This window comes from Pelophylax lessonae, assembly GCF_965119305.1.
Source record: "Pelophylax lessonae genome assembly, chromosome: 6".
Lineage (NCBI taxonomy): Eukaryota > Metazoa > Chordata > Amphibia > Anura > Ranidae > Pelophylax > Pelophylax lessonae.
The window spans coordinates 226,115,066-226,142,082 of NC_138773.1; the positions used below are offsets into that span (position 1 = coordinate 226,115,066).

The following is a 27,017-nucleotide window of genomic DNA, read 5'->3' on the forward strand; positions in this document are numbered from 1 at the left end:
CAGTCACATCATCAATAAATACAAGGGAACCAGTTCCATTGGAAGCCATACATACCCATGCCATGACACTACCACCACCATGCTTCACTGATGAGGTGGAATGCCTTGGATCATGAGCAGTTCCTTTCCTTCTCCATACTCTTCTCTTCCCATCACTCTGGTACAAGATGATCTTGGTCTCATCTATCCATAGGATGTTGTTCCAGAACTGTGAAGGCTTTTTTAGATGTTGCTTGGCAAACTCTAATCTGGCATTCTTGTTTTTGAGGCTCACCAATGGTTTCCATCTTGTGGTGAACCCTCTGTATTCACTCTGGTGAAGTCTTCTCTTGATAGTTGACTTTGACACACATACACCTACCTCCTGGAGAGTGTTCTTGATCTGGCCAACTGTTGTGAAGGGTGTTTTCTTCACCAGGGAAAGAATTCTTGGGTCATCCACCACAGTTGTTTTCCGTGGTTTTCCGGGCCTTTTGGTGTTGCTGAGCTCCCCGGTGCGTTCTTTCTTTTTAACCGCTTGCCGACCGCCGCCCGACTATATACGGCGGCAGTCAGCCCCTCCTGGGCAAAGTGACGTATATATACACGATTATATCACGATTGTACGCTGCAGAGGGAGAAAGGCAGGCGGCTAATGTAAACACAGCCGCCTGTCATTCTCCCTGGTGTAACTGCAAAGATCATACGATCCTGCTATTTAGGATTGTATGTCTCTGTGGTTACATCAAAAGACACGCCCCTTTACAGTAAGAAACACGCCCCTAGGGACACATTTAACCCCTGCCTCTCCAATAAAGTTAACCCCTTCCCTGCCAGTGTCATTTTTACAGTAACAGTACATATGTATAGCACTGATTACTGTAGTAATGTCACTGGTACCCCCAAAAGTGTCAAAAATGTCAGTCAAGGGTCCGATCTGTCCGCCGCAATGTCACAGTCCCGCAATAAAATCTCAGATCGCCACCATTACTCGTTAAAAAAAAAACACCAAAAATTACAGAAATCTTTCCCTTAGTTAGTAAACGCAATAACTTTTGCGCAAACCAATCAAAGTACGCTTATTGCAATTTTTTTTACCAAACATATGTAGCAGAAAACAAATTGGCCAAAAATGTTAAACAATTTTGATTTTTACATTTTTTTGGGGGAATTTCATATAAAAAAATGTGAAAAATATTGTTATTTTTGCAAAATTGTCGCTATTTTTTTGTTTATAGCGCATGATCAAAAAATCACACAGGTGATCAAATACCACCAAAAGAAAGCTCTGTTTGTGGGAAAAAAAGGAGGTCAATTTCATTTGGGCACGACCGCGCAATTGTCTGTTAAAGTCAAGCAGTGCCGAATTGCAAAATAGGCCCTGGTCAGGAAGGGGGTAAAATCTTCCGGGGCTTAAGTGGTTAAGGATGTTCAAAACAGTTGATTTGGCCACACCTAATGTTTTTGCTATCTCTCTGATGGGTTTGTTTTGTTTTTTCAGCCTAATAATGGCTTGCTTCACTGATAGTGACAGCTCTTTGGATCTCATATTGACAGTTGACAGAAACAGATTCCAAATGCAAATAGCACACTTGAAATGAACTCTGGACCTTTTATCTGCTCCTTGTAAATGGGATAATGAGGGAATAACACACACCTGGCCATGGAACAGCTGAGAAGCCAATTGTCCCATTACTTTTGGTCCCTTAAAAAGTGAGAGGCACATGTACAAACTGTTGTAATTCCTACACCTTTCACCTGATTTGGATGTAAATACCCTCAAATTAAAGCTGAAAATCAGCAGTTAAAGCACATCATGTTTGTCTCATTTCAAATCCGTTGTGGTGGTGTATAGAGCCAAAAAGATTAGAATTGTGTCAATGTCCCAATATTTATGGACCTGGCTGTAGGACCACAAATACAAATGGTACTTCTGACTCGAAAACAAGATGGCAAAAAACAAGCACTTGAGGTGCCCAATATCCCACAAGGAGTTTTTCCTTGTTGGGAAATGTCCTTGCATAAAGAAATATTGCTTTCCTCTGCAATGGAGGAAATGAGGAAAGAATTGGGATAGTGTTATTTTGCCACTTCCAGCATAGACACTGGATCATGGTAGTTCCCATGCTTAGCTAATATAAAGACAGGCAAATATTTCCCCATATTTTCTTTTCTCTGGGAGATATGTGCTCATCTATGATAAATCTTGGTGATTTATCCATTAATCTTCTATCCATATGCAGGGGTTTACCGAATAACTTATGTGGTAGTGTGCTAATGTACTAACAACAATGAATTTAGGTATATATTTTACTAAATGTTTGCAGCATTTCAAAACAAAATATTATTTCCTACTACATCTTATGAGATATACATTCACATTGACAGATTTGATGTCATTAATTATTGTTACCATCAGTTAAATACAATCTGGGGCTAATCATCTATAGACTGATAACAATAACAGCCTGTAGATCCAGACTCTTTAGCTTAGTGTGCATTACACAACAAATGTGGTATGTACCAGAAAGAACATGTAGAGAAACATAATTATTATCTCTTTTCAGAATGTAATCTGGAGGTGATTATAGGATTTGATGTCGATGTAAGCCCTGGCCAGGATGTCTTTGCATTTCAGAGAGGTCTGAAGCCTAAACTGGGACAAATACTGGAACGGATTTCTAACATGCAGAAAATAAGTTGCAGCGGTGATAAAAAGCCTTCAGTGAAAGTTGCTGTCTTGTCACAAGGTAGAACAGGGCCTGTGGAGGCATTTGACTTTTCTGATTACCGTATAGAACTGGCTGACAAAATCACTACCATGGGCACTCGAGGGCCTTATGTATTGAATGGCCGAACCCTACAGACCTATCTGAACAAATTCAAGAATGCTGGGGAACCCAACAGCGTTAAGGTAGGAAAGATACAATTTTCCCAAAATTAATAAAATGTAATTCTCACTTTTTTCTTAATTATATATTACAAATAATTTGGAACCAATGGGTTATGCTGCTATCTACAGGAGACTGGCCACAGGCAATGAAAGCTGTAAGGACAGTCCATTATAAACCCTTCGACTCCATGCACGCCTCTGTTTTTTGCTAGTGTCCTAGGAGAGAAGATGTCCCCAATCTGCTGTGCTGCACTCTTTTCTTTTTCTTTTTCTTTTTTAGCAACATCATTTTTCAACTATCAAGTTTCTTTAGTAGCTACAGAGCCCCTGCGGAGACTATACCCAGACCCTGTCATAAGGAAGATGTGGGGCTGGCTAGTAATGTGCCTAGCAGCACATTACACAGGAGCTCATCTAGGCACATGGGGCAGCTGCAGAGGGCTCTACAGGTCCAGGGCTGTAATCCACCTGCCTGGTGAAACCCTGTCCCTAAAGGCTCCTTGAGAGGTATGCCCACTGACAGGATCTTCCAACCGTTCTGCCTGGTGTGAGTCTACAGGGGAAGACATCTGCAGTAGTTCAGGGCCTTGCACCTTTACAGGAGCCTGGATGTGCTAGGGGCTGTCTTCCAAATCCTGGGCCATGAGTGTTTTAGTCACTCCATGGCAGTAGTAACTTGTGGCTGCAACCATTTTTTGAACTTTGACCCCCTTCGTCGGGCTTCAGGCCCAGGCATTGCAATGAGTCTGTGCAGCCCCTTTTTAGAGGAGCCTGCTGCGCATGTAGGCACCTTTCTATAGCATACACAGGACCAGGTTGCTCACCCTGTGCTTCCTCTGGACTCAAGCTCTCTGCAGTGCACTCTACCAGACACAACACACGTATTAGGAGAACAACCTGAATGTATGTAGTAGGAGTGAAAGAGAAAGCCTTTAGATATATCAGGATTCCAAGAGGCTGGGGAGGCTTAAGCTAATTCCAAATGTCCTATTTTTTTCATATTTTATTTGAGGAGTGTTTTTTACATAAAAGTAAAAACAGTACATCTGCACTACCTCCCAACATTTTGCATTTCCACTTGTCTATGCAGCATATGAAAAAAATTGACATGATAGGACCTTTACAGAAGATAAATCCTATTTACAGCAGCATAGCCTGGTCATGCGTCTGACTACAGGGCTTTCAAGAAATTCGACCCTACTTTTTTATTGTAGTATGGTAACAAAGGTTATTTTCTGTGATTGGTGGGAAGTTCTCCCCTATCTGGATGCTGATTAAAGAAGGTGGAGGAAATATTTCTGCTGAGGCAGTCATTGATTTAACATCGTCTTCATCTGTGGTGAAAGAAATTTAGGCCCGCCTGCCATATAATCACTCAACATAGCTTACCTCATCCTGGGGGAGACATGGAGTGGAGTATAGCTCCCCCAGGCATTGCCTGTGCCTTGTGATGCTTACAGAGATTATTGTGGAATTAATCTGCTACACAGGACAATGCACAGCAACCAGAGTTGAGTATTGTTTTTTTTGTTGTTCAAGCGAGTGGCTGATTCAATTACAAACTATCTAGGTTCTGTATTTGGGAAGTCTTCAGGAAACATTCCTCAGGATGAAGTGAAATGTGTGTCCCCTATCTTCAATGATTCCAACAAAGAATACATCCTCTAACTAGCGAAGTACGTACTATTTGGGGGATAAAAGTTTGATCAAAAGCAGTGACCAGAACCAGATAAGAAGAGTGCAGCAACCATAAAAAAGAGCTTTACTAAGAGAGGACAGTTTGGAGTTGATTTACTAAAGGCAAATAGGTTTTTCACTTTGCAAGGGTGAAAATGCAACTATATAGGATAAGTAAATGATGGATACAGTTTTGCTGATACTTATTTCCTTGATATACAGGTGGTGATCCACATGACAGATGGAGCTGATGCAAGCATGTCTGAATTGCAGCAAGCTTCTGTAGCTCTACAGGCTTCAGGTAAGTGTTCATGCGAAGATCTCCCCCCATGAAAACCAGATGATAAGCTTAGTGGGTAACCTAAAGAATTCACTTTTAATACATTATAATATATAACATGACAGAAAAGGAATCAGAAAACCAATTTAAACCTAGTATTTCAGTGGACACATATTGGTAAACATTTAGAAATACCAGATTTTTCTTCTACAACAGTACTTTCTTATAATTAAATGAAAGAAAAGTTGAGCAGCATGACACACGAGTCAGTCACTTGAAGTGAGCTACTTTTGACAAAAAATTGGAGATGACTGACGCCTCATACAACTGGCATTCCCTAAAAACTGGATATGGACTTTTCATAGTGACCTATGCTTTCAAAAGGTTTACATTACCCTTGCCTTATTTTATCCCCAGCAGCATATTCTTGTTAATTTGTTTTCTATTATATGGTTTTGGTAAATATAAGGGAAATTGTGAAAGAAAATTGTTTAAATGCATAGCCAGTCATATATGCTGATCTAGGGACCATTCCACATCCTTATGTGACAATGTTGGACTAATCACCTAACACCACCCCTCTGTCACATGATGAGATGAAGGGGAATGAGCCACATGCTATTCCATACCCCAAGTTTGGGTATTCTATGTTCATCATCACTCCTAGGGCAGAATGGAGCAGCATAGAAGTAAAGAAACTGTATATGCTGATGGGGAGGGAGCTGTAAAACAAACCTGTTTTTTTGTCCAGCATAGACAAATTTACTCAAAGACAGCCATTTGACAGCAGTATCACTTTCTTTAAATAGCAGATCTGTGTACAATACCTGGAAACACTGAAAAAGAACATATTGTTACTATAACCTGATTGTTTCAATATTTTTAAATTACATTTCTCAGGAGTGAAGGCACTGCTATTTGTGGGGTTGGAAAGTGTTCCCAAGTTTGATCAAATTATGCAGCTAGAATTTGGAAGAGGATTCACTTACAATAACCCACTGAGATTAAACCGTGTGGATCTGGATTATGAGATCATTGAAGAGCTGGTAAGTCAACGTTGCCTATGTTTTTGACTGTTATGGTTATTTTTTTTTTTTAGCAAGTGAAAAACGTCTGTAATACACAGATACCATCCAATCAGAAATAAACTTGAACTGGAAAAGAACTTTTGGAGGTAAAAGGAGAATCAGGTTGTTGTTCTTGGGAGAGTTCTTATTGATGACATATTGGCAAATGAAGCCTGATATTTTCTGCAAAACAGAAGGTTCTTATTAATTAAATAAATCAACAACACCTGCATTTAAGGAACCTAAATCAAGGCATATAAGTAGTATACTGTTAAAACTAGTAATGCAATATCCTTACTGGTACTGTAAAGTTATATTTGATAATTTACATATTCTGTTCTGTATATGGGTATTTCCTTAATATTGTGCATTTGGCAAGAAAAACCTTTAAAAAAAAAAAAAAAAGTAATGCAATATCCTAACACATTCCAAATAAATGCAACATTCCTTACTTAGTTGGTAGGACAGGTGTATCATGTGTTATTTTTTTCCTCTAACACAGGACAACATTGCGGAGAAAGGATGCTGTGGAGTGCCATGTAAATGTTCTGGACAGAGAGGTGATATTGGACCTCCAGGTATCCTTGGATCAAAGGTTAGTTTAAAATAGTGTATATAAACAGACGTTAAGAAATATTGTGTTTGTCTTCTATTTGTTGTTTTCTTCTCTACTCCAGTTACCATATATTAATTTTCTCACCCCTTTCCATTACCTCATATTATTTAAACACATCTAAAAAGTTATCTGATATTCTACTTTTTCATGATGGTTCCAATTTATAAGTAAATGCAACAATACTACTCAGTGGTTTTAAACCGTAGGATTGCTTGGAAACACTACAGAATTAGTATTAGTATTAGTAGAAGACACCTTCACATTAGGAATGTTTTAACCCTACACATGAAATTTCCAATAACATGCAATGAAACCTTAATTAATCTAAAGTTATGTTAAAAAAATTTTTTCTGAATGAAATCAGTCAGAAACTTGATCTGTATTTCAAGAACACAGAAATGAGTCTGCAATTGGTTGAAAATCACCGGAATAAGCTACAATTAAAGTAAAAAAATGAAAGACAGGATAAAATGCAGACTAATACATGCACATGCATTAGAAATAGATAGACAGACAGACAGACAGACAATAAAATCAAGACAAAATAAAATTTAGACACATGAACAACATTAATGGATGCAAATTCTGATCGGAGTTAAGTAATTGATGGTTCATTAGCCTAGTTGTTCACAATAGCAATCTATGATGAGACAAATACAGTAATCTGTAACAGTATTTTAGCTTTAGAGCTGAGCTGAATAAATTATTTTTATGTTTCTCTTATTTGTAGGGTGGACCAGGTCTCAAAGGACACCAAGGCTTCCCAGGAGAAGAAGGAGGACCAGTAAGTACTCATGCTTTATTTAAGTAGTCTCTTCATGGTCAGTACATTACATGACCCCATTCTCTTTCCCAGTGCAAATAAAAGTTCTAAGTGTTCTATAGATTTCTGCATTATCTTAATTTGTAATACTAAGTAAAGACATTATCTAAAAGACCTTATTTTTTTCTTCTATAGGGAGAGAGAGGTCCTCCTGGTGTGAATGGAACACAAGGTTTCCAGGGATGTCCAGGTCCAAGAGGAAGCAAGGTGAGATGACCTCTGCATTTGGCTATTATTTACTTAATAAGCCATATTTTCTCCAAGCTGAAAAGTATTGTTTTTCTCTTTTAGGGTGGCCGAGGGTTCACTGGAGATAAGGTAAGATAAACTCTACATTAACCAAAATATAGTTGCACATATTGTTCCTAATATCAAATACATTAATGCAAGGAAGGAATTTTGTCCATCATCATTAAAGATATTAGTTTGACTAATATTCCATACAGATATCACTTGGAAAAGATGGTAATATACAGTATGAAATGTTCATAGTTCATAAGCTTTACATTTGATCATAAGATATATGGATGGTATATATGAAGAAACTATCTAATCTTTATATAAAACTGATTATTCTTTTAGAAAAGTTACAAATACCCAAATTAACAATACACAGACCCCTTATTATGCTTGGGCTGTTAGACCATATTTGTAAAAAAACATTCTGTGTAGAAAACATTCCCTGTGGGTTATCTGATCAGATAGTCATAAGCAAGATTTGTAAATATAATACTTTCAGCATATTAAATTTCTGAACAAGCAGCAAAGGGCAATAAAACAATTAAAGCAACAAAACAAATTTGAATGAAATCCCATAAAAATCCCTTTCTACAACCTACAGAGTCTTGTGCAACTAGTCGTTTGGTTCAGCTTTCAAATACAAGCCAGCATAAGTTACATTTACAATTGGAAAAGTTATAGTAATGTTAGTCATTTGAGATATTTTAAAGTGGTAGTACAGCCTAATACCTTAAATTCTACCCTGCAATCATTTATGTCAGCTGAGTTGAACATGTGTCAAAATGAAAAAATCCCAGTTTTTCTACATTTATTTTGAAGTTTTTAGTGCTGCATGCTACATGACTTCAATTCCTCTTCCTGCTGAGTCCAAGAGCAGCAAGTGGGTGTGGTTACTGAAAGCTAGTGACATCACTTCCAGGGAGGAACACTGTTCCTGTGTAGCAAGTGGGCATATACAGAATGGGAGGAGCTGATCAGAGGGTCCTGCCCAGTGTTCTCTCATCAGTAAGGATGCATTGTACATCCTAATTGTACATGCACATATGCAGTATAGCTGTGCTGGGCTTTGAATGAAGACTACCATAGCAGAAGGAAGCTGGACATGGGGGGGGGGGACTGTCAGTGTAGCTGGAAGTGCTCTGGGGTTTCCGCTCACAGTCTACAATGATCATAGTACAGGCAACCACACTAAAGCCCCGTACACACGTACCGATTGTCGGCTGTAAATATTCAGCTGACGACCGATCGGCCGATTGTAGGCTTGTTAGTATGATGCTTCCGACAGCCGACAGCGCATTTTCGGCCGAACAGAATCTGTCGTGCAGGCATTAAAATTTTTGTTGGCCAGCACCAGAACGGCCGATTGTTCGCCAGTTAGTACAGATTTCGGCCGACAGACATCCGATTAGCACGACTGGGCTTGCTCAGAAAAGAAAAAAGACAAGGAAAGTTAACCATCACATGACATCACTTCTGCAGTCGGCTGTTGTTGGCCGACAAAATTCGTGTGCAGTCTTTTGCAGTTTTCAACAGACACGACAGGCCTGGACAAAAGACGGCCGATCCTTCGGCCGACGATCGGTACGTGTGTACGGGGCTTTAGTCTACGTTTCCACTGGTGCGACTAATCAATGGCACCCGTTCCCATCTATGCATCTTTGAAAATCAGCAACCTTGAAAAGGTACATGCACTACTTTGATGCAACTTTTGATGCAACTTTGGTCCAGAAAGTGTAAAGTTGGATCAAAGCTGCACTCAAAGTCACACTACAAAGTCACACTCTAGCCTAGTGGTTACGTTTCCTCTAGTGTGACTCTTAAGATGTGCGATTTATAGTGCGACTTTGAGTGCAGCTTTGATCCAACTTTACACTCTCTGGATCAAAGTCGCATCAAAGTAGTGCAGGCACCTTTTCAAAGTCTCTGATTTTCAGAGATGGGAACGGGTGCCATTGAAATCAATGGGCTGTGATTTGTCATGAGACTTTATGTGTCCAAAGTCGCATGACAAGTGGCACTAGTGAAAACTGAGCCTAAAACTCATTACGTACATGTCATGAACAATAGAAATCGATCTGTATCCTTCTAAACTTTCAAAAATGTTCCTTTGTACTTTATTTATTTCATATATTGCGCTGGTCACTTGACCCCTCCCTCTCCCTCTCTCTCTTTTTCTCCCTCCCTCTCTCTCTTCTCTCTCAGGAGAAGCTTCTAGCCTAAACAAGGCTATAAGGACAGGAGGAGATCATGGTGAAGGATAGGAGGGATGGGGGTGGGGCTGGGCAGGTCTAGGCATGCCTATCTAAGAAAGACCGACAACCTTTTCAGGAAGTGAAAGACAGCATAGCAAATTCAGATAAAGGGAGAGCATTGTCAGTGAAGAACAGGAAGAAGCTGATTGTCTAGCTTAGATAAGACTTCCTAAGCTACATAGGAAGCTAGCTAGAAAATAAATAATATAAAACATAACAAACATAACATACTATTAATAGGAAACATTTTTGACTGGAGTTTCCCTTTAAGTGCTTATATTCATAGCATGGCATTATCGGGCAGCATAGGTGATACTCAAACCCTATAAGTATTCTAAAACCATGCAGTATAAATTGTATGATTCCATCTTGACATTCCTTAAAGGTCAAAAATGTTGCCAAATTTCTCAAAAGTCAAAGACTGATTGCTGTAGTTTACATTGCCAAACATAAATTCCAGTTTGAACAAGTCTTATTAAAGTTCATTGGTCTTTGCTGCTCAATGTTTTGCAACAGTCTGAGTTTATTTCATGGTCTGTGATTCGAGCATCATTTTCATTCTAAATGGCGACCATGGGTTAAAAACAGTTATTTAGTCAGTTAATACATTGATGTTATGTTGCCTCTTCTAAATTAACTGCATTCTGACTCAGAGGTATTACATTTGTATAATTACTAGATGCAACCATAATAAGAGATGGAAAAGCCATGTGGTATGCCACACTGGTACAAGTACCTAACCATAACTTTATGGTACCTCCTATTCTGTTAAATTATAGCATGTAATTTGATACCATTCCACGGTGTTTGAATTTCTTCAGACTGGTTTTGTGCAGTTTCAGTTGTTTATGGATCCTAAATTCAGACAATACTCAGATATTTGGAAAATTTAGAAAACTTTTTTTTTTTTTATTCAAAGTACATGATATGGAGAAGAGTTGGCAGTTCCTTAAAGTACTTTTTTCAGTGTCTGCCAAAGTTAGAAACCGATTCATACTGCAAACTTCACTTAGTTTACCACAATGAGTTACACTGTATTATAGTAAAAGTATTATGAAATCGTCATACAGTTTACATTATTTCAAGCTTGCATGCCTATTGCCTAATATGTTTGTTCTTTGTCCTAGTTCAACACTGGGCTAGTCATGCACAATTCATAAGTATCTACCCCAGTAAAGTAATATTTGATTTCTCATGCTTAATTTTTTTTTTTTTAATATAATTATTATTGCTTGTGAATCCTAAGCCTCTGTATTTGAAATTGCTTGCAATCTCCTCTATTGATTGCCCATGGCCCATGCAATGCAGCATGGGATTGTCTATGGTCACTTTGAGTTAAAACAATGAATCCTTGACAAGACCCATCCCTCATCTATAGCAACATTCTATTTATTGGCCATGTATTGTAGTAGGTGTTAGTAGGTAGCAGGTCATGGCCAAGGTGTTTATTTAAATCTCTCCCAAATCTTTCCCCTGAGCTAGTGCTTTATCACTATACAGCCAGACAGATTGACAGTCAAAACTTGAACAGAAGTTGGGAAATAAAAAAATTATCATGGGGGTAGCCTTTTCAAAAGAATTGCCAGATGAGCTACATTACATGGATTTTCTAGATGACTATAGCTCAGCGACTCTCTGGTGAACAACTGCACACTAACTATGCCTCTGCAACCTGTTCCAAACAAATAAAATATTGAATGAAACTACTGTTTTTTTCATAGGGTGAAGTAGGAGAAATTGGCCTGGATGGTATAGATGGAGAAGAAGTGAGTAAACTCTTTCTGTTATTGTATTCGATAATACATGTAAACTTTGACTTTGAGTTTCTTAAAATAACATGCTTATCATTTTAGGGTAAAAGAGGTTCTCCGGGATCTGCTGGAGATGGGGGCAGCCAAGGACCGAGGGTTAGTAGTTTTTTTTGTTCTTTTGTTAGTTAAAGCACACTTAGACATAAATTCTACATTGATGATAAAATGTAAATAGATTAATATTGTGCAGACAAAAGGTGAGTAATCATTTATTATGGTTATCTCTATAGACCTTGATCATCAAGCTGCCCACCTAATGATCTTATTGTTCTATAGGGAGAAAAAGGTCAGAAAGGAGGAAGAGGAGAGAGAGGAGAACAAGGTCTACGAGGTGACCCGGTAAGACCCAGTTATTATTACTATAATACCATCTAATATACAGTATTTCATAGGACTTTTAATATCATCATCTGTCTTCAACGGGTTAGCAGTGGATGTTTGACAGTTCTGGCATTTGTCAGAAAGGCTTGCCCATCTAAAAGCACCTATGAGTACCTTTAGTTCTTCTGAGCACTAGTCAACCCTATTTTTTTTAAAAAAGAGAAAAGATCACTGTAGAGTATATATGTTTTATAGGACAGTAGTCATCTAATATCTGTTGGAATTTTTTATTAAAACAATACATAAAAGCAACTTCATTTATTGGCTGGTTATTTAAAACTTCTAAGAAGCATTATTCTAAAAGCTATAGCTGTGCTCAATTTGAAAAACAGGTATTGGTTACCACATTTGTCACCCACTTTTCCTTATCTTGCATATGCACATCATAAACAAAAATACTCAACAAATTAAATGTATTTCACTATTTAATTTATTTCTCTTAATTTGTAGGGTGAACCAGGAACTGACTCACTTCAGAGAGGACCAAAGGGAGCAAAAGGAGAAGCAGGAAGTGTGGTAAAGTATCTTTAGTTATTGGCTGGGAATAAACCAAATATGATATATATATATATACTCCCTTGATGAATGCAGTTTAAATGTGAGGCATGTCAAAGGTGTTTGTGAAACGCTGTCTAATTAACATCTGGTCACTTTTTTATAGTTAAGGCAATGTTAGCAGATCCAGTTATTCACTTGAATGGTTAAATCTTTGGACTCATTCATTTCAAATACACAGCATTGAAGCAATCAATGTGTACATAGCAGCAGAACTCTAGTGTAATGCTACATGTATAACTATTATCTTTACATTGTATGGACCCACTTTTTTCTAATAATTAAATGATCAATTATAAGTGGCTATGTAGGTCAAATAAAGCCATTAAATAAAATGGACGCCAAAGCAGCTATAAACTTGGACTAGAGGCTTCTGAGGTTTACATTCTTCTATAAACTAATTATTCCAAGTGCCATTCTTTATTCCATAAATTAGAAGCAAACTAATTTTAAGAAGTGTATTGTATTAATTTAGACATCTAGCTGTGCTTTTTTCTTAGAATAAATATTTTGCACATGTCTTTCATTGTTGGCAGATTCATACCACACACACTTTCTCATGTCGTTAAAAGAAAAAAGTATTTTAGAGATGTTTTATAGCAAGAAGTTTTTTTTTCGCTGTCTACAGGGTGAGCCTGGAAGAGATGGTCTACCAGGAACAGGAGGTTCTGCAGGGAAAACTGTGAGTACTGCTTAGATTACTTTATCTTATAAGCACAAAAAGATAGGGTTGACCTGTAATATATGAAGAATGTTTAGAGATATCCACAATCACTGTGGGTCAAGCATTGTGGTATTATTAATAGATATTAAATATCATTGCAAAACACTATGGCCATGAAATAGCAACTGGGCCTGGTTGCACAATCCAGATTCTTTTATCATATTCAGCTCCTCATTTTAAGGCAACATCCAGCTTTTATATTAGACTAAATATACTTATTCAGTACATGCAGAAGGGATCAACATTGTAGCAGTATAATAGTGGCTATAGGAGTAGGGGAATAATACAAAGCCTATTCTTTTTCCTGAGAGAGGGTAACATTGTGACAGCTCCTGTTCCTTTCTCTCTTAATACCAAGTCATGCAGTTCCAATGGTAGAAGTTGTATTATACAAGCTATAGATAGCATTGGACTACCAGGTGAAAACTGAAAATAGAAATAAATGAGGTTAGACACAGATGACAATATCTAAACCAAACTCGGAGAGGCTGCTGTGGGAAGCACCTTTCTTTTCTTACAGGTAAACTGGGACCTTTATGATAGTAACAATAATTTAAGATGTTATGTTTAAATGTCTAGAAATGGTTAGTTAAAAAACATAGAGGTATCGGGAATATACTCAATTTAGTTATATAGAGCTCTTTAAGCATAGTAACCCTTTATCTTGCCTTTGCCTATAATTACCATGTTATGATTCTCACTTTTGTTGCCTTGTAGGGAGCTCGAGGCCGTAGAGGACCTCCTGGAGTTAAGGTACATGTACTAAAATACAGATAATCACCCACATAACAGATATTGCTCAAAACATTTCCTATTGTTTGAGACTAGGTAAATACTAATAATTTTTATTAGTAGTAGCAGAGTACTAAGTTTTTTTTTTAATGTCATATTACTATTTTTATCATAAATATCATATTTTCTGTAGTTACAATATAATTGTATTCACTTTGTTTTACTGTTTAGTGCCTGCTCCTAATTTTAATCTACCTTTCAAGCTTGAGTTAAAAAAGATAATGAACAACTCCAAGTGTATATGCATGTTACACCATTTAAGTGTTATTTAGATTTTAATTATAACACTGTCAACATATCATATGATCAACATATTACTGTTGCATGCAGTCCTGTTGTCAATATGTGACCCTTTTAAAATGTAATTTTGAAAGCTATAATATGTAGAAATGTAAGGAATTTAATTGTTCCTATGAATAATCAAAATTGTGTATAAACAATGTAAACATGTCTCAAACTGTAAAAATGTGTGTTAATGTAATTATTTATCCTATTCTCCAGGGTAATAGAGGACCTAATGGTGCTTCCGGTGGAGTTGGAGATCAAGGGCTGAGGGGTCCTCAGGTAAGAAATTCTAAGAATTTTCTAAGAAAAAACCTGGCAAACCATGTGCATTTTAAATTATTTACCTCTCTACATCATGCTGGGTTGTCTCATTTACAGGGTCCTCCAGGACTACAAGGCTCACCAGGCACAAGGGGGGAACAAGGTAGCCCAGGACCAAGGGTGAGTTACTTAGACATAAATTCTGAAATAAACTAGTGTAGTTGTAACCATAATGTGTTCATGCCTGGCTTGTTATAGCAGTGTGTAAATGTTAGTATGCCCCAAGAGGTTTCATGCCATTGATGAGGGTGAACCTTAGCCTCAAAATGTTAATGTAAACACAAATGAAAAGAGGACACCATCAGCCAGATCTATAGCATATAAAGATAAGAAGATAATCATCTCAGTTCTTTAGTTATAAATTATGGCACTACTAGAGTGATGCTTACAGAACAATGATAAAAGAAAAATACAGTTATGACAGTGTTTTTAAATTTTGATATACAGGATAGATATGAAAAGGAAATTATTGTGTATAATAGTGGTCTTATGTTTATATATATTCATGTTCTGATTCTACTAGGGGGCAGGAGGCACTCCTGGACCTGTTGGGGATCGTGGCAGACCCGGACCACTTGGGCGCAAGGTTTGTCTCCAGCTTTAATGTTTCTTATATTAGCCACAAACATAGTATCTCAGTCTCTGTCCTCATCCCAAAGAGAGATGTTGATGGTTGATTATCTGCTATTGTGTAGTTTTAAACTGTGAGACATTCTTTCCTGTACTAACACAAATAAATCATTGCTGTTGAGTTAGCAGAGATGGCTTTCTGTTGAGTTTCTTTGCATTAGATATGACACATAGACGCATATGAATTTTCTCTAACCAAAGTCAAAGTTAATCAAAGCTAAAGTAAAACTTTTCAAACGGGTAAAACCTAAAGATGAACTCTAGGTAAACATAAAAACACCAATAAATTAAGTTATGTATTCATTAGAAAACAAAGTAACTTGATTCAAACTGATGCCCTGCAATAAAAGACTCTCTACACTTATCTCTCTGATGGGTGGTGACTCCAACTTTGCTTTTTTGAAAAGCTACAGCCTCCAGCAGAATCTTAAGCATCCACCAATCTCTGTAGTATGGGCACCTGCTTCTCCCATTGTACTCTGTACTTCCTCTTTCTGATCCTTACCTTAGCACAGAAAATAGATGTAGAGAGAAGAATGAACTCATCAGTCTGCTGTTTTTCCTTCACTCTCTAATAACACGCTGGGGATATGGAGGGCAGGAAGATGAACAAAGTGTATTTGTATTACTTAACTGAACTAAAGAGAGGTCAGGCCACCAACCTAGCCCTGCAGTCTATCAGGACTGAGCTATTCTCAATCAAATAAATAATTAATCATATTTACAGCAAAATATACTGGGGAATTTTTTTAATGTCCACTATATCACCAAAATTAAGGGGCATGGGTCAATGTACCCTCTCATGTGAATCCATATGCGGAATAAAGTTCCTAGAAAAAGTAGGCAATCATACTGATCCAAAAGGTGTGACCATTAAAAAAAACAAAAAAAAAACAAATCTCTTTATTGAATATAATTCCCAATTCCAAAAAGTATTAAATTATGGCAAAATGCCATTAGAATACAAATATTTTGCCAGGTATAATAGCTCCCATATACATTTTTGAAAACAATGTATTTAGTGGTTTCCCTGAACATCAGCTTTTATCTAAAATATTTATAGATCTGATAGTTTCCTGAAACCCTTTGATAATTTTCCATCAAATGTTATTCAGACTTCACTTATAGATTAAAATGTTATTGTAAGTTTATCATAACATTGTTTTTACAATGGAAGTAACTATAAACTGAGATTACTTTGATTTATTGTAAATGCACAATAGGCCAACCTACTAACCATTACACATTAAAATAACTGTTAGGTAGGTAGATTGACCATGTTACTTTTGTAATTGCAGTTCCCTATTTTTTAACGTTTTACCTTCTTTAGGGTGAGCCTGGAGATATTGGACCTAAAGGATCTGATGGACCTGTTGGACCACGTGGTGACACAGTAAGTAGTTTTTAATCACCATAAAGCTCCTTAAATCGCAGTGATGAATATGCTGGATGTGCTGTTCCTATCCATGTGACCATAAGAATGCCTAGGGAGCCCTCAGGGTAAACTGAAAGGTAAACTGAAGACATGTACAAGGAACAGCTGATTAGCTCAACATGACCAAATGAAAAGGAGAAACTAAAAGTTCTCTTAGCCAGTAAATCTACTTGCAAATTATGTTTAGCTGTTTCCTAACTACATTAGGGGTATCTAATTTTGATAATTATTGTTCATATGACTGTACACAACATCAGCTAGAAAATAGAGGTACATGTTAATCCTAAATGGATTTACACTAGTATAAGGCATAGAATGAAGAGTCACCTTGTAGTTTAGATATACACATTGATGATGAATATGAGATTACCTGAAAAAAACATGAGTGTTTTTCTTTTATATATATGGTTCCTGAACCACAGTTTTTCACGAAGAAAAAAATGGTTCCTTTATATATTGGTGTATAATATTACTATTGAGAAGAAAAGGAAATAGTTTACTCAGTGATCATGACTTCCTAGAAAAATACATACAGTATTTAACGTGGAACTAAACTTTTGTAAGTAAAACAACAATGCAGTATTCCTGTTACTTTATGTTTTCTCTCCATTTGCTGTGCTGTTCCAGTAGACTTTTTTGTATGAACTTCTCATGGATGTGAGCATATTTCAGCAGAAGAGTTTACTGTGGTAACTACAACAGAATGTTCCTGTGTACTGTGCATTGGAACGCCTGTTGGTAGTCCAACTGAGCAAGTGTTGTATGGAAGTGCGTATGGATTTAAAACCTGATTGCATGATTTAAGTGAAAGTGAAATATAGAAAAGGATCACATTGTGCAAATGTATGCTGTGTTTCCTAGATTTCTCTCTGCTTAACGTTGAAGACAGAAATCTATGATTGCAGGAGAAGCTGGTCCCACAAGTCAAACGATTTGGTTCTCTTCCTCATATTTTTTCATTTTTTAAATTCACTGATAAAAAATAGGGTCTGAACGTAAGTGGAGCGGAAAGTACCTTTGTAAAGCACACTGACATACTGCTGCTTTACAAATATAACCTTAGGTGTAAGAAAAGTATTTTTTTTTGCATGAAAATAAAAAGGCATATACAGTGTTAAGGAATAAACAGTTTGCTAGTAGGGAGTAGGATTAACTAGTGAAAACTTTTTTTTTTTCTTACAGGGAGATGATGGTCGTGATGGAGTTGGAAAACCTGGTCTTAAAGGCAGAAAAGTAAGCATTAGGCATGTTTTCCTGGAATAAACTTTTTTAGTCTACTCTCCAGAGAATGGAAATATAAGCCTTGCTTTTTTTGTATTTTTTTAGGGAGAATCTGGATTCCCTGGATATCCAGGACCAAAGGTAATGTGAAGTCAAAGTTTTTGCACTTGTTTTCCATCATATACTGTCTGTTTTTAAACAGTTAATATATTGGCTACATGTAGAATTATTATTTATTCTTTTGATAGTCAGACATTTTATTTGTTCTAGAAAATGGCATACAAAACTAAATACATAAAACTTGTAGCTTTTCTGGTTATAGTCAAATTTAATTTATCTAAATTTGAATAGGGTTATAATTCTATCTGACTACTGTTCATAACTCCAATATACACCAATACCAATGTTAACCAATAAAGACTTTATTATTCTCTTTCTTCAGGGAGACTCTGGTGATAGGGGACCTAATGGAGAGCCTGGTCCTAAAGGAAGCAGAGGCCGTAGGGTAGGTGTTTTTTTAGGCCAAGATTTGGTAAAAGACAAAAAAAAAATAGGATTTCTTATGGCTATCTTTTTTGGGAAAATTTTAAAACTTTAATGATTTGATTTGCTTTTGCTAGATTTTCACCTATAACTATGGCTAGGAAACTTTAGCTGATTGTGCCGTATGATATCCTTACTGCAATTTCTCCAGGACTACAGCATTCCAACACATAAAATATATGGCTATCACTAAATGTTAACATATTTTTTATCATGTGTTTTATTTAGGGCAATGCAGGTGATCCTGGTACACTTGGCACTAAAGGGGATCCAGGACATCCAGGACAAGCTGTAAGTTAAAAAATCGTTGATGCCCAAATTAATTTTATATATCTGCATTTACATTTAATAGAGAGATAAAATCACTGTATTTATTAAAGTAAAATGTTCATTTTTCAGGGCCTGAAGGGAGAAAGAGGAGGCTCAAGAGATGTAAGTACTGGCATATTCAGATATAGTATAAGATACATAAAAAAAATATTTAACTTTATTTCTTTTATTTTTTTTTTTTATAGCAATGTGGACTTGTGAAGACTATCAAAAATACATGTCGTAAGTACTATCCATCATACCTATGACAGTATTGTATTAAAAATGGTATATTATAAAGTCATGCAATCTAAAATATTTCACTAAGGTAAAATTGTAAAAGTTTAAATGTTTGTGTTTGAACACTAAATATTTTCCTTTTTCTTTTGTTTGTGGGCAATATTACTCCGATGTACAGCTTGTTGCTATGGTGAGTATGAACTTTTCCATACTTTTGAAAACAAATTTCCATTAGATATTATAGTGATGTGTGTGTGGCAAGTCCAGCACCTCTAATTTTACCACCGCCTGTACACACTGATAGGGGACTGACAGGGCATCTTAATTTATCAAATATCTGCTACAAATTTAAAGTAATTACACATGCACCTACAAAATAAAACTTCTGGTCTAACTGATTTGAGGCCAAAATGTACCCATATGCTTAAAGTGAACCTTTGGCCAGGCTATGGACATTTAATTACATAGTCTTAAGAAACAGTAAATGCCCCTTAAACATGTACTGGCCTGTGTAGTTGTGGGCACTGTTAAGCAATTCATCCTTTCATTTCAAAGCAAAAGCACTGAAGTGAGTTAGGTCATTCTCTCAGCCCCTCAGCTCATCTGTCCCCCCCCCCCTCCCAGCGATGACTCAGCAGCCTTTCAACCTTCCGATCTTAAAGCAGGAGCTCTGGAGGGGAAGGGTAGAATGAGCTGCTTCTGCTGTGGATTTTGAGGATGAATTGCCTCACAGTATCTGCGGCTAGAAATGTCAGTAAGGGCTTGTTTAAAGGTTTATTTCCATTTGTTGTAGTGCTTTGCTTGCAATATAGAAGTTAATTAAACCTTCCTGGATGCTTTATAGAGAAAATTATAAGTCGTTTTTTTTGAACAGGTCAAAAAGAATGCCCTCTGTTTCCCACTGACCTGGTGTTTGCAATGGACACATCTTCCGATGTGAACCGCAACCAATTTAACAATATGAAAGAAGCAGTTCTGAGAGTGGTTAACCAGCTGGCAATTTCTGAGAGCAACTGTCCTAGAGGAGCCCGTGTTGCTTTGCTTACCTATAATAGTGATGTTACCACAGAAGTTCGCTTTTCTGAAGGCCTCAGGAAACAAGCACTGCTCAGTGAGATACGAAACTTGCAACTAGTTACATCTAACAAGCAGAGAAGCCTGGATGGTGTCATGTCTTTTGTGGCACGGAACACATTTAAGAGGTCACGTGGAGGTTTCCTGACAAGAAAGGTGGCTGTTTTTTTCAGTAATGCTCCAACCAGAGCTTCACCACAGCTAAATGAGGCTGTACTTAAGCTGTATGATGCTGGTGTGTCTTCTGTGTTCCTTACAACAAGAGAAGACAGGCCATTGTCCAATGCTTTAAAGGTAAGTGTGAGACCCTCATATCAATAGACAGCAATTAAAATTAGAAGCATCTCAAGCAAAATCAGAAATTTAAGTACCCCTGGCTTATTCAAGCTCACTGTTTTCAGATAAGGTCAGGATCTAAATATGTGAATGTATTATTTGGCATAGTCATCATAGTCATAAATATTGATCCAAATTATTATTATATTAAATTTTTTTTAAGTCACTAACTAATATTCACAAAATAACCGACTGAATAGGGTGTTGTATCAGGAATCTCAGTGTACTTGTATTCATTCCAATAATAACGCAAAGCCTTGTGCATTAAAGTGCTTATATGCACAATATGTGCTTTAGATATTTATTATAGCTCCCTACAGTAGCAAATCATTACTCTTGCTTAATTTTAAAACACAAACTGCACAAACTACAGTTGAACTCTACTGCAAATTTTCTTATAGAACACTTTTAATATATCAGTTCCAAACTAACAGTACTGAGTGCTTGGGCAAGGACCATAATGTTAATTTACCATATCTATCAGTCAGATAAAGCACCTATGTCAAACCACTTTTAGTTTGGGTTGTTGGCATTAGTCTGACATCAACTTGAGATGCTTCCGAGATCATTAGTAATTCATGGACAGGTATATGTAACCTGCAGTTGACCTCCTTCTGATCTGCTTTTTACCTACTTCAAGTGGGTTTTGAATTTCTTTAGACTTGTATTGGAATGCAAAACTGACCTGAAACAAACAAAATACTTTAATTTAATTATCTAAAGAGATCAATATGATTTATAAGTTGTGCAAGCATTCACAATTTTTTTTAACACACCCTTATTTCTAGTTTAGGGATGTTAAACACAGATCTTAACGGGAGCACTGGGTGTCACTTTAAAGCCCAACTTCGCAAACTGACCCACACTGCAAGGGTTAATTAATAATTTCTGTCTATGTGAGCAATAAAATGACGTATACTTATCCAATCCTCCACTCCTACCCAATAGATAGGCTAATCCTTACACCCTCTGCACCCCTATGTTCTGGAGGTTTAAACTTCTGATGTCATCAAGACCAGAACAGGATGCATAGCAGAGGCTGGCTGGCAACTTTCGGCTCAGGGGCAAGTATAAACCCGGGACCCATGGTGCAGCGACTCTGCCCCCCTCCCACTCTCGCTCTTCCTGGCCTTCTCCTGACCCCCATTTCAGGCTAAAACTCCGCTCCAGGTACTCTCTACTCACCGGCTGAATCCGGGTTCCCGACCTGGCCTGCAGGGGGCAGTTGGTGGGAGCTGGGACAGCTCGGTCAGGGCTGCCTGGGGGAGGAGAGTCTCCAGTGGGGCATGGAACCAGCCTCTGCTCAAACAAAGTTTACACCATCCATGCTGTGGGGGAGGCCTGCGCTCTGTCCTTGTCTTCATCCTGCACTCAGTATGTCAGCAGTGGGGACGTTTTACTTCTCCTCACCAGGAACCCTTTAGGCATGTCTGTGGCAGAAGCGGAGCAGCCTTTTTTTACGGGGCATCAGAGCAGCCCAGGGGGCAATTGCTCCCCTGTCCCCTGGCCCAGTCCTCCCCCTGATCCATAGTCCTGCTCTGGATGTGAGGATGCAGAGGGACAGACCATTGCCTGATCCTGGGGGAGTGCCTCCTGCTAGAAGAGCAGAGGATCAGGTAAGTAAAATTGTTTCTCCTCTCCACTAGACAAAACATTCATTTAAGCTTTGCAGTGCGTCACAGTAAGAGATCACTTCTTTATTTGAGTTGGGCTTTAAACAAGCTGCGAGAAGGCTTCTGTATACTTTAGCACTGCAAAGTGTGTTGAAAGCTTGCTGAAACCTGCAGCTTGTTTGAAGTGATAGTTAGCACTCCTATTAGAATCAGATACTCAAACTGGAACTAAGAGTATGTTAATAGTTTCAAGAAAGCTTCTTGAATCTTGCCGAAAGTGTATTCTTTGTATATAAATTTGCTGTACACACAGCTTATAAAAGGTGGAGGCCATATAAAAAGGCCTTAATGTAGGTTTTCTATTATATCTGTAGATAATTACTTCTAAAAGGAGGGGCTCAAAAGCATTTAAAATAAGAGACTGCCTTTCACTCTCAAAAGCAAACTATTTATCTTTTTCATCTACATTAATAATGAATAATTTGTTTGCATCTCCATAATTCCTAGGTCAATAACACAGAAGCAGGCCAGGCTATAGTGCTTGGAAGTGGCGCTCAGTTTAATGAAACCATCCGCAAAGTCCTTTCCTGCCATGCATGTCTAGGTAAGTGATATTTTCTCTAATGTATAAGACTATTCAAAATAAAATGAGGATAGAAGTTATACCCTTTTGAAGAGAGAATTATGTTCTGTCTCTTTGGGAATTTGATGCATCATTTTCCTCCTTTTATTTTGTACTTTGTTTGCCACACCTTGGTGTCTCATTTCTTTCTTCTGTAGATTTAAAAACTTTAAATATTACCTATTATAATGTAAAAGCTTATATTAAATTTTAGTGACTGGGTTTAATTATATTTTTATAATCACCCAGGGTGTAGATAAAAGGGGTGAAGTTTGTATGAAAGAGAGGGATCATTCTTGTGTGCCAGGGGCAGCATGAGCTCTAAATGCAATCTTTAATTTCAAACTCCATTCTTTATCAACAGATGTGTGTGATCCAGCTGCTGAATGTGGAGCTGTTGGTTCCAGGGTTGATCTCCGTTTAAGACGTTCAGCAGCTACTGATGTAGACATCGATTTAGCCTTCCTCCTGGACAGTTCAGACTCCACAAATTCAGCCCAGTTTGCAGAGATAAAGAGATTTGTCTCCCACGTGATTGGACAGTTGGAGCTTAGTCCAGATCCTAAATCCTCTTCCCACCATGCACGCATATCAGTACTCCAACATGCTCCATATGAACATCAGATCAATTCCAGCTTACCACCTGTGAAAATCGATGTAGGACTGACTGAGTACACTGACAAAGAGAAACTTCAGACATTTGTTCTAACTAAAATGACTCAGCTATATGGAACAAGGTCACTGAATAGCGCTATCAAGTATGTGGTGGAACATGTGTTTGAGAGTGCTCCCAACCCAAGGGCCATGAAGGTCATCTTCCTTATTTTGACTGGAGATGTGAAGTCTCATGAGCTCAAACAGTTGCGCCAAACTGTAAACGAGGCCAAATGCAAGGGCTACTTCTTCGTGATCTTAAGTGTAGGGAAGAAGGTTCATACTGGACATTTGAACTCACTGGCTAGTGAACCACATGATGTTTTCTCCAAGAAAGTTGGAAAGGCATCTGAACTAAATGAAGAGACCCTGCTGAGATTTGGAATGCAACTGCCAGGATTTATTAGCAGTAAGTGCTAACAAAATGAGAATCTGTGAACATAATACATTAATCATGACCACAAGAAAAGGTTTTTGGCTCTAAATACACTTTCATTAATAAATGTAAGTGTCGATAAGAATCATGCAACACAACTGTCAGTCTGTGAAATTCTCAGATAAAAGCAGCAGGAGATTTTTTTTCCAAAACAATATGCAAGAATACATTTCCCGATAGGCTTTCAATGCACATGCCACTCTTTTACTGGCAGTACCCATATCAAAAGAGATACTAGAGATGCCTATTTTCATATAGTTCTCTATACATAGAATTTTTTGTACACAAATTAATTTGTTATGATACAGATTTAAATTTTCATCGGCAGGCCCTTTAATGATCCCAGTAGTAGAGTTGTAACAGAAAGGTTAAAATTAAAGTGTGTAAGTGTGTGTTTAAAAAAAATGGTTTGCTTGGATACATTTGAAAAAGCTTAAATGCTTTCAAGATATTCTTATTCTTTGAAGCTAGCGTAATCTGCACATGAAGCTCAACACCTTTTGTTAATTGTATTCAACAGCTAGTAGATTTTAATGACGCGTTATTGCATACTTACCAAAGAAAAATCATTTGGTGAGTTAAGATTAATAATTGTATTTGTTTTTTTTTATCTCCACCTTATGTGTATCACAGGTGAAAATGCATTCCATCTGTCTCCTGAAATCCAAAAGCACTGTGATTGGTTCCAGAATGATCAGCCTCCAAGCACTTTAGAGAATGAAAGCACCAACGAAGCGTGAGTGAGACTGAACTTTTAATTGTCTAAGTGTGATGCGAATTATTAATCATTATTAATAGTTAATGGCAAAATTCAGAGGAATCTTTTTTTCTAGTGCAGAAATAGACAAAGCCTAAAACTATCTAAAATAATTAAAAAAAATCTCAGGCAAGCCAAAAGCTTATAAAAACTATCTGTCTACAAGAACCAGTCAGTTTCCGAGTTTGGACTGCCAACTTTCTATTTCAATCATTTTTTTTTTTCCAAAAAGAAAGGAATATAACAATAATGCATTTCGAAACATTGATACAAAAAGGAAACATGAAAAGGGGGGGCGGATAAAGATCACCCCAATATGTGCTCAATGATGCATCGCTACAAAATATACGTTGAAGATAAATTCCATACTCAAAGAGCTCTAGCATGCTGTAGGATAGATATGCCATCATTTAGGGGGGGGGGGGGGGTTAGGGGGAGCTTAGAAAAAGGAGAAGAGGTCAATATGTCCACCTCTATCCATCTGGCAATTGTAGGTAGAAGAGTCAGGGATTCCAATTCTTGTCAAACCATGCCTGTTGATCTTGAAGTACACCAAAAAATGTAATTTTTTTTATTCTTTTTATTGGTTTTAAAGAATTAAGTGGTACAAAACAGAGCCTCTGGGAATTCCCCGACTTGAGAAAATAACAAAACAAACATCTCTAATTATCTCCACTTAGCTCAGTTAGAAGGAGTACACAGTTAAGAAATATATTTTGAAATAAAGAAAAATGGAAGGACCTCTGCATTATCCCCAATACCCATGTTGCAGCACATTAAAAAAACAAAAAATTAATATATGACATTTATTTCCCCAGATAACAACTAAGATTTCTCAGATCACCTTTGTCCTGAAACCTTAGAGGATTCAATCACCCAATAACTATAATATCAGATACTATAGGGTCGTGGATTGAGAATCTAGCCATAAGTCCCACACCTTGTTCAACTTTCGAGAACACCCACGAGATTCATAGGTTGTTTTATAAAGGGGTATTGCCTTATTTACCGGGTTTTCCAAAATTGTAAGCTAGGGGCCTCCTTAGACTTCCAATTCAAGGTAATGGCCTTACGGGCATAAAAAAGCAGCAGACTGACAAGGGTTCTAAGAGCCCGACGGGGGATTAATGTACCCACCAGCCCGAGCAAACATACATCAACACTTAGGTGATCTCAACAGTGGTGAGCTGCGTGACGAAACCAGCAACCTCAGAACAAAATGTTTTAATATTTGGGGAGGTTCAGAAAATGTGGTGAAAATCGGCATGGTCACCCACACATCTCCAACACTGAGAGGAGACTCCCATGGTATATTCTATGCAATTTATACTGTGTCAGATATATTCTATGCACTATTTTGAATTGTTGCCACCAGTTGGGAAAATGGATAATCCCACACATCCTCCCAATCATCATTATCAATGTCAGGAGCCATGCAGAGCGCAGACATTCCATGCCAACATGTACAGGAGGCTGGATAGCCCTGAACAAGATAGACAATGGTTTTGATAAGGTATCATCTCTAAGTATACATTCAAGGTTTGGGGTCTCCACCAAAATCGCTAACAATTTTTTTGACTGAGCATGATCCACGTAAGTTTGCATTTTAATAGAGATAAGTCAGGCACTCGGCTTTTCCAGGCCATGGCAATCACAATCTTTGCTGGCAAGAAAATAAAATAAATTAAAGTTTGAGTATGCCTAGGTATGTTCTCTATAGGCTCATTTAAGAGGGCAACCCAGGCATTCTTGTTAATATTTACCATAGTCACATTTTGGGAAAAGGGCACAGAAAGTGCTCTTGTTAAAATTGTAACCAGTTTCCAGCTATAATTTTTCCAGCACAGTTAATAGGATGAAAAAAAATAACTGATTAGTTTAATGAGCAGCAGGATCATTTTCTACCAAAACATTATTTAATAGAGGGAATTTATTGTGTAAAAATAAATCCTTGCGCATGGAGAATACTACAAGACAATCTGGGTAAAGCTCACCATACATGGATTGAAATTCGACCGATTCAGCAGGGACTGGTCAAATTTTGATCCATGTATGCGCACTGTGGTTGTACAATTTCCATACAAATAGGCTAAAGCTGTAAGAGTACAAAGACACAGCAGGAGGATTCCCTATCCACCTTGAATGTGTGAATGGGGGAATCGGGTCAGTGTTTTTAGTTCAACCAGTGGGTCTCTGGCCATCTATGGCCTGCCTTACATGTATCACTGCTACCTTGAATGACATGTACAGGCCCATTGGAGCCTTTACAATCTCTTTACACCTCCTGTATCTGAGACAGCCAGTAAATCAGTTCTACTTGCAGGGGAAGCAAATGCTAATTGCAAGGTGCCTTTACTGGCTGTGCTATTACTGGCTGCATCTCCCGACAAGGAGCTATGTAATAGATTCAGAAAAAAATGTTTTCAGTATAAAAAGTTGTATATGCCTGAT

General features: G+C 37.6%; 1 protein-coding gene across 1 annotated transcript in view; it reads left to right on the top strand.

Annotated features, from left to right (window-relative positions):
* The window catches only part of COL6A3 (collagen type VI alpha 3 chain), a 130,821-nt gene that overhangs the window by 69,762 nt on the left and 34,042 nt on the right, over positions 1-27,017 (top strand). Inside the window, exons 12-39 of the mRNA XM_082262044.1 lie at positions 2,547-2,893; positions 4,772-4,850; positions 5,730-5,875; positions 6,399-6,491; positions 7,243-7,296; positions 7,471-7,542; positions 7,627-7,653; positions 11,549-11,593; positions 11,681-11,734; positions 11,915-11,977; positions 12,470-12,535; positions 13,203-13,256; positions 14,016-14,051; positions 14,592-14,654; positions 14,754-14,816; positions 15,220-15,282; positions 16,657-16,719; positions 17,944-17,994; positions 18,088-18,123; positions 18,425-18,487; positions 18,754-18,816; positions 18,925-18,957; positions 19,041-19,077; positions 19,253-19,264; positions 19,949-20,442; positions 22,605-22,701; positions 23,084-23,782; positions 24,443-24,545. Coding sequence (XP_082118170.1) covers positions 2,547-2,893; positions 4,772-4,850; positions 5,730-5,875; positions 6,399-6,491; positions 7,243-7,296; positions 7,471-7,542; positions 7,627-7,653; positions 11,549-11,593; positions 11,681-11,734; positions 11,915-11,977; positions 12,470-12,535; positions 13,203-13,256; positions 14,016-14,051; positions 14,592-14,654; positions 14,754-14,816; positions 15,220-15,282; positions 16,657-16,719; positions 17,944-17,994; positions 18,088-18,123; positions 18,425-18,487; positions 18,754-18,816; positions 18,925-18,957; positions 19,041-19,077; positions 19,253-19,264; positions 19,949-20,442; positions 22,605-22,701; positions 23,084-23,782; positions 24,443-24,545 — 3,076 coding nt within the window. The remainder of the gene's footprint in view (positions 1-2,546; positions 2,894-4,771; positions 4,851-5,729; positions 5,876-6,398; positions 6,492-7,242; positions 7,297-7,470; positions 7,543-7,626; positions 7,654-11,548; positions 11,594-11,680; positions 11,735-11,914; positions 11,978-12,469; positions 12,536-13,202; positions 13,257-14,015; positions 14,052-14,591; positions 14,655-14,753; positions 14,817-15,219; positions 15,283-16,656; positions 16,720-17,943; positions 17,995-18,087; positions 18,124-18,424; positions 18,488-18,753; positions 18,817-18,924; positions 18,958-19,040; positions 19,078-19,252; positions 19,265-19,948; positions 20,443-22,604; positions 22,702-23,083; positions 23,783-24,442; positions 24,546-27,017) is intronic.